Here is a 13,363-nt window from a genome sequence, read left to right as displayed (position 1 = left end):
GTGCCTGCAGCGTCCAAGACCCACGGGGCGGCTGGAGGGGAAGAGGAGCCTGGCAAGGGTGGGGCTCAGTTCTGCCAGGGTGTGCTGCCAACCTTGTTGGTGGGTGGTGACAGACCTCCAGGGAATGCTCTACATGGCGAGTGCCCCTTTGTTGGGCCTTGTGCCACCTGCAGCAGCTTCCACCCCACCTGTCTCCTGTTCCTACTCTGTGCACCACTGCCCAGAGTCGGGTGGAAGGGACTGGGTGACCAGAGAATGTGGTGCAGGAGGTGCTTGAGGTGGGGGCCCTGTGAGACTCTCCTGAGGGACAGCTCTGTGGAGGCTGGACGCCCTGCCCTGTCCCTCCCCATCTAGGTGCCTATAAATGTTCACTCTGGATGGCTCGGGGCCTAAGCCCCATCTTGCAGGGCTTTGGGGAGCCCACCTGGCCCACCACAGCGGACAGAGGCCTAGCCGCCTCTTGGATCCAGCTGCTGCCCTGTCTGGAATGCTGGGCGACATCACCGTGAGCTACTGGCAGGCACGGATGTGCATGTATGTTAAACTGACCCCTCAAGGCCACAAAGGCATGGCTGGGGTTTATCTGTGAGGGCTCCTGGCAGCCTCCTTGGGGGCTGATTCGGGAAAGGAACCCTAGCCCTGCGTTTGGGGATACAGGGGTCTCAGCAAGCCTGCCCCTCCTGCCACACCCCTCCGCCGACCATGCTGGGGTGGGTCGGCCGGGAATACAGGATGGTCCGAGGAGTCCCCTTTTTACCCGGGGTCCGGAATAGGGCCTGGGTGTCACCTGCAAGCTGCGACGCGACACTACGGAACTAGTGCTTGAGGGGGACTGGCGAGGCTGTTTGGGGGGGGGCTGTCTTAGGAATGGGGAGTCCCGAGGCTGCACAGGGACGGGCCCCGTTTCTTCTCCGGGTGCCTGGACTGCCGGGGACACAGCCGTGGGAGAGGCCGAGGTCTGGCCGTCCAGCAGGCAGGGGCCGAGGCGCCTGTACTCTGGAGCACGGAACGGCTGGGTGCCGGCCACCAGGGCTGGGGAACACGCGCCTGTCCAGGGAGCCGGGGCCTGTCCTCGCTCCCGGACGGAGGGGACCAGCTGAGCCACAGGCAAGCGGGCCACTCCCGATTCTCGCCGACTCGGAAGCTGGCGCTCAGCCGGGTTCCCGACCTGCTCCCGGGACCCACGAGGGGCGCGGTCTGCCGCTTCCGGCCAGGACCGGAAATGTACGGGGACAACGCTGCGCGTAATGGCGCACTTCCGGTTCGAGGAAGAGCTGTCCCCGCGGCTTCCGGTAGGTGGCGCTGAGGCCCGAGAGACTTGACGATGGCTGTTAGCCCTCGAGCATTCTGGGAGTCGCAGTCCCGCCTCCTTTTCCCGCTTCTCCTTAATCAATTCCGGGCTCTTCGCGAAGGAGTTCCGCCGTTTCCGGGGAGGGGAGGTTCGGGAGAAAAGCAGGGGCGCACGCGCAAGGACTACACGCCTAACAGGCTTCTGGAGTAGCGGCCCAGTGCCTTGTGGGAAATGGAGTTCTTCAGGCGTGGAAGCCGCGGTGCTTGGCCGGCGGAGGACTCGGTTTCCCAGAGGGCCGAGCGCGGCGCAAGATGGAGGCGGTGCAAGATGGAGACTCCCGGTCCGCCGTGAGCCGGTAGGTTTGCTGTGAGTACCTTCTCCGGGAGGTCGCCGTCCGCAGCCTCCTGCCCCGAGCCCAGAGACCCCGACGTGCTCCGTGTCCCCCGTGCCTCGCGGCCTGGCCCTGGGGACCCCGAGCTTCGTGAGGCCCAGACATTTCCCCACCCAGCCCGAGTGGGTCCCCAAAACTCAGGTCACGGCTCTGCCTCCGAGGGGGAGACAACCTGCAAGGAAGCCAGTGGTCCGCCTCCCGGGGACCTGATCCTCCCAGGGACCCCCAGCCCCTCAGCCCGGACTCAGCTCCGCCTCCTCTGAGCCCCCGACGTTCCCAAAGAGCTCCCGTCTGCCGCGAGCGCCTCGCTGGTCAGCCCCTTGTAGTCGCGGCGGCGACCCTGCGCCGCAGGGCACGGGAGTGCGGATCTGGGGAGCAGGGATCTGCTTGGAACTCCAGCTTTGCCTGCGACTTGCCGTGTGACGGGCAGGTTATCTCCCCCCTGCCCTGCCTGCTCTGGAACCTCCCGGTGGGGTGTGCGCGTATCCCCGTTCCCGCCTGCAGTCGTTCCTTTCTTTGGGAGTCAGGCCCCCGAGGAATGGAGGTCTCGCCCGTGTCTGACCCGGTCCAGGGCCCTTGGAGCCGCTCCTGCTCCGCCTGGCCGGGTCGTCGCTGGGAGCAGGTGCACTCGGTCCCCCTGGGCGAGGGAGGCTTCTCTGGTGAGACTGGGATGCCTCTCATCATGAAAACAAGCTGCGGGGTGCCTGTCACACTGGCTACTGAGCGGGTGTCGACAGCAGTTCTCTGCTGGCCTGCAGAAGGTGCGGTACGTGGAGAGTTACGGGAGAAGTGTTGCGGGGCTTGCGTCTGCCCTGCTAGGCTGCTCCAGGTGATCGCTGACACCAGTTCCCTGCGAGCTTGACCCGCAGACGCCCAGGACTTGGCTGCAGACCTCCTCCCCGCAGACCTGGCCGGTACCCCAGTCTTGCTGGAGTATCTACTGGGTGCCGTGCGCCCTGCTGAGCAGTTTATGGACAACCCTCCTTGGTCGGGAGTGGCAGTGCTGACCAGTGGCTGCTGTCAGCCCTGGGTCCAAGCCCTGCTGGCCACCTACCACCAGAATGCCCGCCGCTCCAGCAGGCCCCTAGTCCTCGAGTTAGACTTAGCTGGAGAGGATTGAATGAGGTGACACGACCAAGGGCCTGCTCCTGGGCCTGGCCTGTGCTGGGGGCTCCGTAAAGCCAGGTCCCGGCCCTGGAGTCCTGGCATCACATCTGCATGCTCACTGTCGGTGTGATGCTTGGCTCTCCCTCCCTACTCTCAGCCAGCTACAGTTGAGCAGCTGAACAGAGCTGTGCCGGGGGCACTTCTGGGACTGAGGACACCACAGCTTTGCCAGCGCTGCTCCCACCAGCACTCCAGTGTCAGCACAGGGACCCCGCAGACCAGGAGGTGAGGAGGGCTCTCGGGGTGTGGGGGGGGTCCCTTCCTTTGTCAGACACAGTCCTTTCTTTCTGCTGACCTTGCTGTCTGCCCGGGGCAGTGGGTCTGCAGGAGAGATTTGTTCTAACTGCATGCTATTCTCAGAACAACTTCCTGGGCTGTTTTGGTCTAGGTGTGGCGTGGCCTGGAGACATGGCTGAGGCAGAGACAGGCGACTATGACACCCTGCCTTCCGACACCATCTCCCTTAGCGACTCGGACTCCGACCTCAGCCTGCCGGGCGGTGCTGAAGTGGAAGCTCTGTCCCCAGAGGGGCTTCCTGGGGAGGCCCAGGGGGATTCAGGCCCCGATGAGCCCCTCACGCCCCACAAGGGCCTCCCCACAGTCACTGTGCAGCCGTTCCACCTGAGAGGCACAAGCTCTACCTTCTCCCAGCGCAGCCACAACATCTTCGACTGCCTGGAGGGGGCAGCCAGGCACGCTCCCCCCTCTGTGGCCCAGAAAGGCATGGCTGACAGTGGGGTCTTCAAGCGGCCCCTGGCGCCCTCAAGCCAGCCTCCAGCAGAGGGCCCGGGCAGCGCTAGTCAGAGCCCTGTCCTCGTGAGGGTGCCCCCCGTCCCTGATTACGTGGCCCACCCCGAGCGCTGGACCAAGTACAGCCTGGAAGACGTGGCTGAGGCCAGTGAGCAAAGCAACCGGGCTGCCGCCCTGACCTTCCTGGGCTCCCAGAGCCTGGCTGCCCCCAGCGACTACGTGCCCTCCTTCAACCAGGATCCCTCCAGCTGTGGGGAGGGTAGGGTCATCTTCACCAAACCGGCACGAGCCAGCGAGGCCAGACCTGAGAGGAAGAGGGTCCTGAGAAAGCTGGGAGAGCCGGGCAGGGGCGACCCTGGGAACCCGGCAGTGGCCGGGGGTGAGGGTCCTGTGGAGCTGGCCCACCTGGCTGGGCCTGGGAGCCCAGAGGCTGAGGAGTGGAGCAGCCCCTGCGGGGGTTCACAGGAGGGGGACACGCCAGAGGGGCCTGCCCCCACCGGGTCAGTGGCAGGCCCCCCAGTGGTGGAGACTGTTGGCTTCCATGGCAGCAGGAAGCGGAGCAGAGACCACTTCCGGAACAAGAGCAGCAGCCCCGAGGCCCCTGGTGCTGAGTTCTGAGAGGACAGACTGTTGGGCCAGACATCCCAAACAGGCTGCCTGCGGGCTGGCGTCAGAGGGCTGTCCGCTCCACTGCCCACCTAGGGTGGCTTTAGGGGCAGAGCAGGCTCCAGCCCCACTGCCTTGGGAAGGGAGCTGGCGGGCTGCCGGCAGGTGGCGCCAGCGGCCCTGGCTGGGTCTCAGTGCCAAAGTGTCTTCTGAGGCAGAGACCTTGCTGAGGGTGTGGGCCAGAAGATGGCGGAAGCCCTGGCCACCAGGTGCCGATGGGGGAATAGTAAAGGTTTTGGGTATTTCTCAGCTCCATGTGTTTGTGTAGACCCCCCAACCCCCAGGACTGGTGTGGCTGCGTCTTCTCCACTCTCCAGCCCACCCCATCTCCTCGTTCGCACATTTGAGCCTCCCCGACAGTGTCGTGGGCCAGAGGGGTTTTAAAGTGATACCTGCCTTCAGCAGCAGCAGATCTTGGAGGGACTTGGGTGACCCCTCCTCAGTCAGGGGCAAGAGGTGGAGACCCTGGGCCCCTGTGCTCCTGAGGGGTCTGCAGACCACAGTGCCGGGGGTGAGGGGGTTGATGAAATGGGTCTGAGGAGCTAGTGTGAGTGGCATCGGGGGCATGGCCACCTGGGCGGGTGTCCTCCCCAGCCTTGGCCAAGCTTGCCCCTCAGCTCGGCCCTGCCCAGGCCGTGAGAAGGTGACTAGTGTCCTGGGGCCGCATGGCCAGTGCTGCTGAGCTTCCGTGTGCCGCAAAAGGACAGCTCCCTGAGGGTGTCAGGGAGGGTGATCGGAGCGGGCAGGGCGTGGGGGTCAGCCAGCCTGTCGTGCTGCTGAGCTTCCGGGCCTGGTCTTGTCCCTGCTGTCCCTGTGCCAGGCCTCCAGGCCCCCAAGGGAAAGGGGGATCCACTTGGCTGGCCAGTTTGCCTAGCTGGGGGGTACACAGGCGCCTGCACCCCAATCCCGTGGGCAATTAAGCCCTCTGTCCCTGTCCCATGTGCTTTATTGACTTGGTGCCCTGAATGCCTCCCAGCCATCCCTAGTGTCCACTTTGATGGCCTGGGGCTGCAGCCCAAGGTGCAGGTGTGCTCTCTGTGCTCCATTTAAGATAAAGCAGCCTGCCGGGGGGAGGCAGGTCTTCTGGGGCGGTGTCCAGGGCCACTGCCCAGGCTGGACGCAGTCTAGCACTCACTGTGCAAGCTGTTGGGGGCGTTCCAGGGTGAGAGCGAGCACACAGCGGACATCAGCCCCGGGTCTTAAAGGACAGAAATTGTAACCACTAGAGTTTCAAAAGCATCACTCTTAGCAGGCAGCACAGATTGGGTGGGGTGGGTGCAGGTGCTTGCCCGCCCAACGGGAGGTGGCTCCAACAGGGTGCTCAGTGAGGGCTTGCTGTGCTGGCCCAGGCTGGTTGGTTCTAGAAGGGAATCCAAGTGCTTCTGTCCAGGAGAGGGCCCCTGATACCCTGCTGCGCTCTTGGGCCAAGGAAGGTGCCAGGTAGGGCAAAGAATGATTCGTTTAGAGAGCCACATCCAACTGGGGGATTCCACTGGAACTGGAGGAAGCTTGGTGTGTCCACAGGGCTGAAGATGACCAGCTAAGAGCCATGCACCCCAGCCCACCGTGGGGCCAGAGCTCTGGGAAGGATGGGCCCCTTTCGTTGACAGTCCAAGTAGCTTAGGTGTCTGAGGGTGGCTGGCCAACCTCTAGGTGCTCCCTGCTGCCCGGGCCCCCTCCATGGTCAGCAGAGGCCTGCCAGTTCCCACTGCCGAAGGTCTGAGAGTCTGGTGGGGAAGGAAGGCCTCTCCTCAGCTGCTGGATGCCCATTCAGGCAGGCCCAGGGAAGGGAGAGGTGGCCTGCTCAGGGGCAAGCCTGAGGTGGCCCTGGATGGGGAGGGCTGGGAAAGCAGCCCAGTAGGGCTGGCACCAGGCAGAGCTTCTGGAGTTAGAGTGGCCATGCCCTCACACCCTGGCTGAGTCAGGGGGCTTTGTCAGAGGACACCTCCCCACCCTGAACACTGTGGCCAGCCAGGGGCCATCAGAGACTTGGGTTAGTCCCCTCCCCGGCAAGTGGGAAGCAGAGGCCCAGGGGAAGGCAGTGGGCACAGTGCAGGCCCATGGCCTTCCTCCTGCCTCTGGACCAGCCAGCTGGAGGGTTGCCCACCCTCCCTAGATATGCACTTACTCCGGGAGGCGTCGCCCTGGGCCAGCGTGTCAGCCATGGAGGAGAGGAGCACTGTGCAGTAGTTGATCTGGAAGAGGGTGAGGGAGGCCCCAGGGCCGAGCCCCAGAGCTCTCAGGATGGCAGGACACAGAGGCCCCTCCCCATCTGCCTCTCCTGTCCTGCCAGGGCCCTGCTGCCCTGTGCCCTTCCTTCTGGTGGCTGCAACTCAAAGGAAGGGGGCAGGAGGGTGAGGTCCCAGTATGGTGTGTGGAGAGTGGATGGTGAGGGGTCTTATATGCAGAATCCCCTACAGGGAGGTTGCCCAGTCTCTAGAGCCCCCTTGGGGAGGCCACAGGGTCTCTCTAGTGAGTTGGGGGTGGGGCAGGTACAAGTCCTGAACCCCCAACGCCCCCCTGCCCTGCCCCGACTGCTGAGCCAGAGGGAGCCTGGGTGCAGCCCGTGAGTTTGGATGTTGGGATGCGGGGCTGTGGGCGGGGCCTGCCGTCCAGCCGCCTGCTCCATCAGGAGGGCACACCCAGTTTGCCTGCCTACCTGCGATTCCAGACACTTGATCCGCTTCTCTTGCTCTCTCAGCCCGCCGAGATACTTGGCTATGAAGTCCACCCTGTGGCAGAAGCAGGTGGCAGCAGTCGCTGATGGCCACAGGGTGCTTCCCAATTTGGGGACCCTCCCCATCCTCCCCACTCCCCTGTCACCCAGGCCCTTTGGGTGGGTTTAGGGTCACTGAGTTCTCTTTGGGTGCTTGAGTCCGGGGTGCTCTGGCCCGCTCACCCCAGGACTTAGGTACAGAGGGCTTCTGCACCCTCCCCCTGTGTGCAGCGGGGGCTGGGTTCCCTCCAGCAACAGGAGGGCAGAGGGCGGGACCATGCCCCCCGCAGGCAGGAACCATGGGCCTGAAGGAAAGACAGGAAGGACCATTCTGGGGAGACCCAAGAGCAGGGAGGACGCCACGCATATTGGCCCCTGTCCCCTAAATGCAGTGCAGGCAAGGCCTCAGCAGAGGCGTGTCCAGGGTCAGGAGGCCAAGTGTTGGACCCCTGAGCCCTGGCCACATCTCTGCCCCCTTCAGCCTGTTTCCCCAGCTCAGATCCTGTGACTGGCATGAGAGGGCCACACCCCAGCTTTAAGGGAGCCTGGCACCCAATAGTGATAATGGTAGCGGTCCCGGAGGAGATCTTAGGATCTCCCAACCCCCTAGCTGGGGTCGGGCCCTCCCAGGCAGGCGCCTCACTCGCTCTGCTGGCCCCACTTAGCACCCTGCAGGAGACTCAGCCGTCTGCCTCCAGGGAGAGGCTGTTTCTATGTTCTGGGCAACCCTGTGGGCTTAGCACCCCACGCCAGCCCGGGGGTGGGGCAGAGGCCCCTATCCAGCCCCCACGCACCTGTGGGCGGTTTTCCTAAGCACCTCCTGCTCACTGTCCTTCCTCCGCTTCTCCAGCTTGCTGAGGAAGTTCTCCTTCTGAACAGCCTCCCAGGTGACCATCTTTTGGTCCAGGGCTTCCGGCAGGTCTCTCTCTGAAAAGGCCGGGGCAGCCTCAGGCTTGGCTAGGGCCAGGTGGGCCTCAGCTGGGGTAGGGGAACCCAGGGCAAGCCCAGAGAGAGCCCTGTCCCACAGCCCTGCCACTCACTGCACATGTGGGCAGAGCACAAGGTGGAGGGGCAGAGCTGGGCCCTGCTTCCGAGACCTCTAGGCTTAGCCAGCACCAGCTGCTCTGGGGCCTGGACAGACTTGGGCTGAGGGGCCCCGGAGGCTGAGAAGGGGCCCAGGCCTCTCCCGCCTGCCCACCCGGACTCATTGCCCCTCCCCCAGGCCCAGCCCCTGCTCCTCGCCCCTCCGCATGCATGGTCCAGGGCAGCCGGGCCGCCATGTCCAGGCCTGTGGCCTCACCCAGGCGTGCCCGCTTTTGCTTGGCCTCCTTCTGGAAGACCCTCTTGAGCACCAGGCTCAGGTGGCTGAGGAGAATGAAGGGCGGGGCCAGGGCGGGGCGCTCGTGGTACTCTACGATGAGATGGTAGCGCTGGAACTTCCAAAACATGTCAGCATTGCCCTGCACGACCTGGAACGTGTAGCTGTGGGGACAGGTATGGGTGGCCGTGGGCACACATGGCCCTGCGCTCTCCCTGGCTTGCATCTCCTCCCGCAGCCTACATGCAGCCCAGAGCCGTTTCCAGAGCCCTGGGGAGCCTTTTCAGAAACAGAGGCCCCGTCCCTTCTACTGTGATTGCCTAAAATCACTGATTTCTCTCTGTGGGGTGGGTCTAGAGTGGGGTTCGCTCCTCTGGGGTCTTCCACTGGCCCCTCTGCTTTCCTGAGCAAAGCCCAGGCTTCCAGACACACCACTGAACCCCCGGCCTTCACAGACTCAGGCCTGCTCCCTGGGTGTGGGAGGTGGCCCATGGAGCAGGGGGCTTGGGAAAGCAGTGCCCTACTCTGCACCTGCCATGCGCTGTACCACCTCCTGGGGGCACTGCCCTCCTGCCTGCACTCCAGGCCCAGCCGACAGGGGAGCCAGTGTGTGGGGTGACACTCCGCATCCAGGCCTCTCCTAGCACAGGCCCCAGCCCCTTCTCAGGGCAGAGAGGCATCTGTGGCCCCAGGTCTAGAGAGCCAAGCAGGTCTGGGCCAGAGCCGGCTGGGCCAGCTGGGACTAAGGAGGCTGGGAACTGGGGTCACCAGGGCCACCCACACGTGGACAGAGCAAAGGGGGCGGGGCAGGGCACCTGAACATGGCGATGAGCAGGTTCATGAGCAGTACGTTGGTGACTAGCAGGAAGGTGACCAGCAGGAGGATGACCAGCCAGTTGGCATAGAGGTTGGGGCAGGAGGGCGAGCCCTCCAGCAGCAGGGGGTGCACGGAACAGTTCACGCGGGCTTCTGAAACCGAGCGGGCATAGTGGGGCAGGGCGAGGGCTGAGCAGGCTGCTGGGCCGGGGCACCCACTGGGCAGCCACGGGCAAACACCCTCGGGCAGCAAGAGCTTCATCCTGGGGTCGAGGCCACTCAGGGCCTGAGGGCACTGCTTAGGTGAGCAACCATGCTGGTATACCAGGGATTCTCTGGGTTTTAGCATTATGAGTCCCCGTCATGGGACACCCCAGACCCAGGCAACCCAGACAGATGGTCAGCCTAGCGGCACTGGTCCTGCTTCCCCACCTCTTCCAGGCTGCAGTCACAGCCAGGGCCACGGGTGTGGAGGCAGAGCCAAGGCCTTTGGGGGATGAAGGGGAGAGGACCCTGGTTTCTGCCGGTTTCTGTGTGGGTTACCCCCCACCAAAGGCTCTGCTCAAAGCCAGTTTGTGGAGAGCTGGCTGAGGCAAGGAGAGACAGTGTCTTTCCTGCAGGACTTCTCAGGGCTTTTCTAACACTGACACCTGTCACAGGGCTTCTTGCCAGGGGGGCAAGTCTGCACCATTTCCAAAGCCTCTCAGGCCGGAATGTCCGCACACTGACCACTGTGGGCCCTGCGGCCATTCTGGCCTGGGGCGCGTTGTCCAGGAGGTGGAGTGAGCATGTGGTCCTGTGCCCTGGCCAGGGATGACTTGGGGGGGGGGGGGGGGGGCATCCCTGAGGGACCCAAAGAACACAGCTCCAGCCCCTCCCCAGCCAGCCTCTCCCAGGCCTGCTTGCCCCCTGCAGGGCCAGTCCTGACCCCAGCCCAGCCCAGCCCACAGGACAGGAGGAAGGAGCAGATGGAAGGCAGGTGAGAGCGCAGGCCCCTGGTGGCCCTGGGTGCTCTGTGAGCCTCTTCAAGAGGGGCTGTGGCTCCCCTTGCCAACCTCCACAGGCTGCATGTGTGTCCACGTGCGCACGCCCGCACGTTGGACCGGGTTTCTGACTGCCCTTCCCAGTCTTCACGCTGTGACTGAGTCCAGCTGGCACTGGGAGTGTCTGTCTCTCTGTCTGCCTGTGTGTACGCGTGTCCCTACCTCTGTGCTCAGGGCTGGCAGGGCCTGTTTCCACATCTCCCTCACTGGGGCACATCCCTGCCTTATTTCTCCGAGGGAGTTGTGGCTGCGTCAGGGGGATGCAGCTTCCTGCCCCTCCGCACCAGCCGCCGCCTCCCGCCCGGCACATGGATCTGCTCTCGAGCTGCTTCACGACCCTACTCTGTCCGCCTCGCGCCCCGAGAGATAGGCCGGGGCCAGGCCTGGGAAGCGTGTTTGTGAAGCTGTAAATCTGTCTGATAAAAGCAGCTTTGCAGTAATGAGACCCCGTCCTCCCCTGTGACTCTCAAGGCGCCACCAGGCCGGGCTGGGAATTAAATTGTCCCTGGGACCTGGAGCCCAGAGAAGGAGCTCTGTCATGGCAGCTCAGCCCCGGGGCTGCCGCCTGCCTGTGCAGACAAGCAGGGTAGGGCAGCTGACTTGGGCCCCAGGGACCCGCAGACTGGGGGCTGCCTGAGCCTCAGTTTCCCTCTCGGCCTGCGCACATGTGAGTGAATTACTCTCCACCCGCAGCGTGGTGGGCTCACAGTGAGCGGCCAGTGCTTCACCCTGAGAGCCCTGAGCAGACAGGAGCCGAGGCCCGGAGAGGGGAAGGGAGTTGCCAGGACGATCTGTGAGCCATAGGACTCTGCCTGCAATGGCCACAGCGGCACTTCAGGCTTGAACCCCCTTGGAGAAGTCTACACTCCCTCTGCCCTCCCCAGGTGGCCCCAAACCATACCCGGGTCCCCCCATACCAGCATGTGGCTGGGGCTGGCCAGGCTGGAGATGTAGCCATCAGGGTCGGAGTGACCTTCCCGCCCAGCTGTGGAGGCACCCGCCTCACCCCCCTCCTCCTGAGGGGCCCTGTGGGACTAGGGCAGTATTGGGGGTCACGGCACCATCTCCCAGCAGGGACCATATGGTGAGGGTGGGAGGGCTGGAGGGCAGCAGGGTCTGAGTAACTAATGGCCTGGAAAGCTATTGCCCGTGGATGAGCAAACACCGAGAATTCACAGAGGGGCCAGGGGGACTAAGAAAACAGCCCAAGGAAACGGGCCTCCGGATCACCCCAGTTAGGAGGCAATTTCCGTGACGGCATGGCCCCTTTCCCATCCTGGAGGCCTGTTGGCTTCAATCATGCCCTCATCCCTCTGACAAATATTTACCGAGAGACCTCGCCTCATTAACTGTGATGGTCAGGCTCAGTTCTCAGTGACACGGTGTTCCCAAGATTGCCCTGTGGGCCCCGGCGGCCCCAGTCTGACGCCAACCTGAGTGAATGACCCCTCTGCCCTTGCTCCACATCCCGGGAGTACAGCATGGGCCTGGGCCCCTCACACTGGCCCCCCTGCCTTGAGGGGGCTGGTCCCCTTGCCTCCCCCTTCTCCTCACTGAATCCCAGCCATCCCAGGGCCTATACAGGTGTCCCAGACCCCCCACCCCAGGGATCCCCTGTACCCATCACCACCAAGCCCCCCATGGCTGAGCGGCTCTGCCTCCTGCACTGTACCCAATGTCATGGGAAATTCTCAGAGCCTCCACCAGCCCCAGCCCAGTACCGGGGGAGACACCCACACCCTCAGACAGGCCACACACACACGACAGGAGGTAAGGCACACACATTGGGGTGGATGCCCAAAAGCAAGGGTGCCACCAGGAATGGCCTCGAAGAAGAGGGGCCTTTCTGGCAGATGGGCCCAGGCTGGGTGCCGGGCTTCTGGTGGATGGGTGACTGACAGGGAGACCCCTGCCCAGCAGGGCCAAGCAGGAGGGCAGGGGCCTGGGGGTGTGGGGTAGCCAGAGGGGCCCAGAACCCAGGCAATGGTCAGGGTCCAGCCGGGATGGCCCCTGCCCTGAGTCCACAGCACCTGCGCATCCTTCCACCTAGCACAGACTGCCCCAAAGCCAGGCTTGCCCTTGCCCACCTTGCAGCCTCCTCGTGTCTCAGTCTCCAGCCCGAGGTCGGGGGCCTGGCCCTGTGTGGGTGTGCAGGGCCTGATGGCTGGCCTCAGGGACTTCCCCACTCTCGACCAGCTCCAAGCCAGGGTCTCACGTCACCCCAAAAGAGCCCTGTCGAGGGCCACACGTCTGGGGTCTTACAAAAGGAACCTTTGTAACCTGGACTCAGGTCGACCGCCCCCTGGAGGGGGCGTTCTACTTCAAGCTGGGCCAGAGGAGCCACCCCGCCCGGCCCTGCCCCAACGGCCTGCTTGCTGACCGTCAATCTCGTCCAGTGGGATCTGCCCAAAGATCTGCAGGTAGGGCCGGTAGAGCACGCGCCGGAAGATCCACTCCAGGCGGCTGTCGCGGGGGTGCAGCAGCGCCTGGGTGGTCACGCCGTAGGCCACGAGCCACACGCTCAGGAAGAAGAGGAAGAAAAACACGTCCTTCATCTGGGGGGTGTCAGAGGCCGCCTGGGGCATTGTCCCGCCCTCCCCTGGGGTCGGGGTGGGCCGTCAGGGGGCTCACCATCCGCTCCACAATGATGATCTTGGGGCCCAGCTGCTTGTGGATGGCGAAGATGTGGATGAGGCGGAGTGTGAACACCATAAAGTCGATGGCAAGCACTGTGCGGCCGGCCTCAAAGACGGAGGGCAGCATCCTGGGGGAGATGGTGGGCAGACAGGCTGCTAGCGCCCAGAGAGGGGAAGAGACTTCCCCCAGGACACACAGCACAGGTGCTAGAGACAAGCGGGATTTCTGAGGCCCTTAGTGGCTCCACCCTACAACCAGCCCACCTGAGGCTGCCTCTGCAAAGCCTCGGGGCCCCACAGACCTGCAGGTGACACCAACGATGAACAGGAAGATGGCCACCATGTCGCACTTGTTCCAGTTGTCCTCCACATAGAGCGTGAACTTCTTCACCAGATGTGTGTCCTCGTCTGTGAAGAAGCCCTGGCGGAGAGGCAAGCAGTCCACTGACAGCTGCTTGGGCTCCCACCTTGCTGGAGACAGCCCCGTCCAGACCAGGCTAGGATCAGTGGGGATCAAGGCTGAGTCTGGAGCTGGGATTGGGGCTCAGTCTGGAGCTGGGATCGGGGCT

The 13,363-nt window shown here is 64.0% G+C and overlaps 2 protein-coding genes across 3 annotated transcripts in view; one reads left to right on the top strand and one right to left on the bottom strand.

The window, feature by feature from the left end:
* Positions 1–89: 89 nt before the first annotated feature.
* TSSC4 (tumor suppressing subtransferable candidate 4) lies at positions 90–4,515 on the top strand. 2 transcript variants are annotated; one of them, XM_046643306.1, is made up of 3 exons: positions 90–1,646; positions 2,947–3,074; positions 3,238–4,515. In XM_046643306.1, exon 3 carries the CDS (start codon positions 3,258–3,260, stop codon positions 4,215–4,217), a length of 960 nt encoding a protein of 319 aa, XP_046499262.1. In that variant the 5' UTR covers positions 90–1,646; positions 2,947–3,074; positions 3,238–3,257; the 3' UTR covers positions 4,218–4,515. The 2 variants fall into 2 exon arrangements, with proteins under 2 accessions (XP_046499262.1, XP_046499263.1); XM_046643307.1 differs by having other exon boundaries at positions 90–1,657.
* A 973-nt stretch (positions 4,516–5,488) lies between these two features.
* The window catches only part of TRPM5 (transient receptor potential cation channel subfamily M member 5), a 17,973-nt gene continuing 10,098 nt past the window's right edge, over positions 5,489–13,363 (bottom strand). The window contains exons 16-24 of the mRNA XM_046643305.1: positions 13,097–13,215; positions 12,790–12,922; positions 12,539–12,713; positions 9,115–9,268; positions 8,282–8,463; positions 7,776–7,908; positions 6,925–6,997; positions 6,394–6,460; positions 5,489–5,992 (exon numbers count right to left, since the gene is read on the bottom strand). Of these exons, the coding sequence (XP_046499261.1) occupies positions 5,886–5,992; positions 6,394–6,460; positions 6,925–6,997; positions 7,776–7,908; positions 8,282–8,463; positions 9,115–9,268; positions 12,539–12,713; positions 12,790–12,922; positions 13,097–13,215 (1,143 nt within the window). The 3' untranslated portion in view covers positions 5,489–5,885. The remainder of the gene's footprint in view (positions 5,993–6,393; positions 6,461–6,924; positions 6,998–7,775; positions 7,909–8,281; positions 8,464–9,114; positions 9,269–12,538; positions 12,714–12,789; positions 12,923–13,096; positions 13,216–13,363) is intronic.

This window comes from Equus quagga, chromosome 17 (assembly GCF_021613505.1).
Source record: "Equus quagga isolate Etosha38 chromosome 17, UCLA_HA_Equagga_1.0, whole genome shotgun sequence".
Taxonomy (NCBI): Eukaryota; Metazoa; Chordata; class Mammalia; order Perissodactyla; family Equidae; genus Equus; species Equus quagga.
Note: the sequence above shows the minus strand (reverse complement) of the source record. Positions and strands in the feature narration are given on the sequence as shown.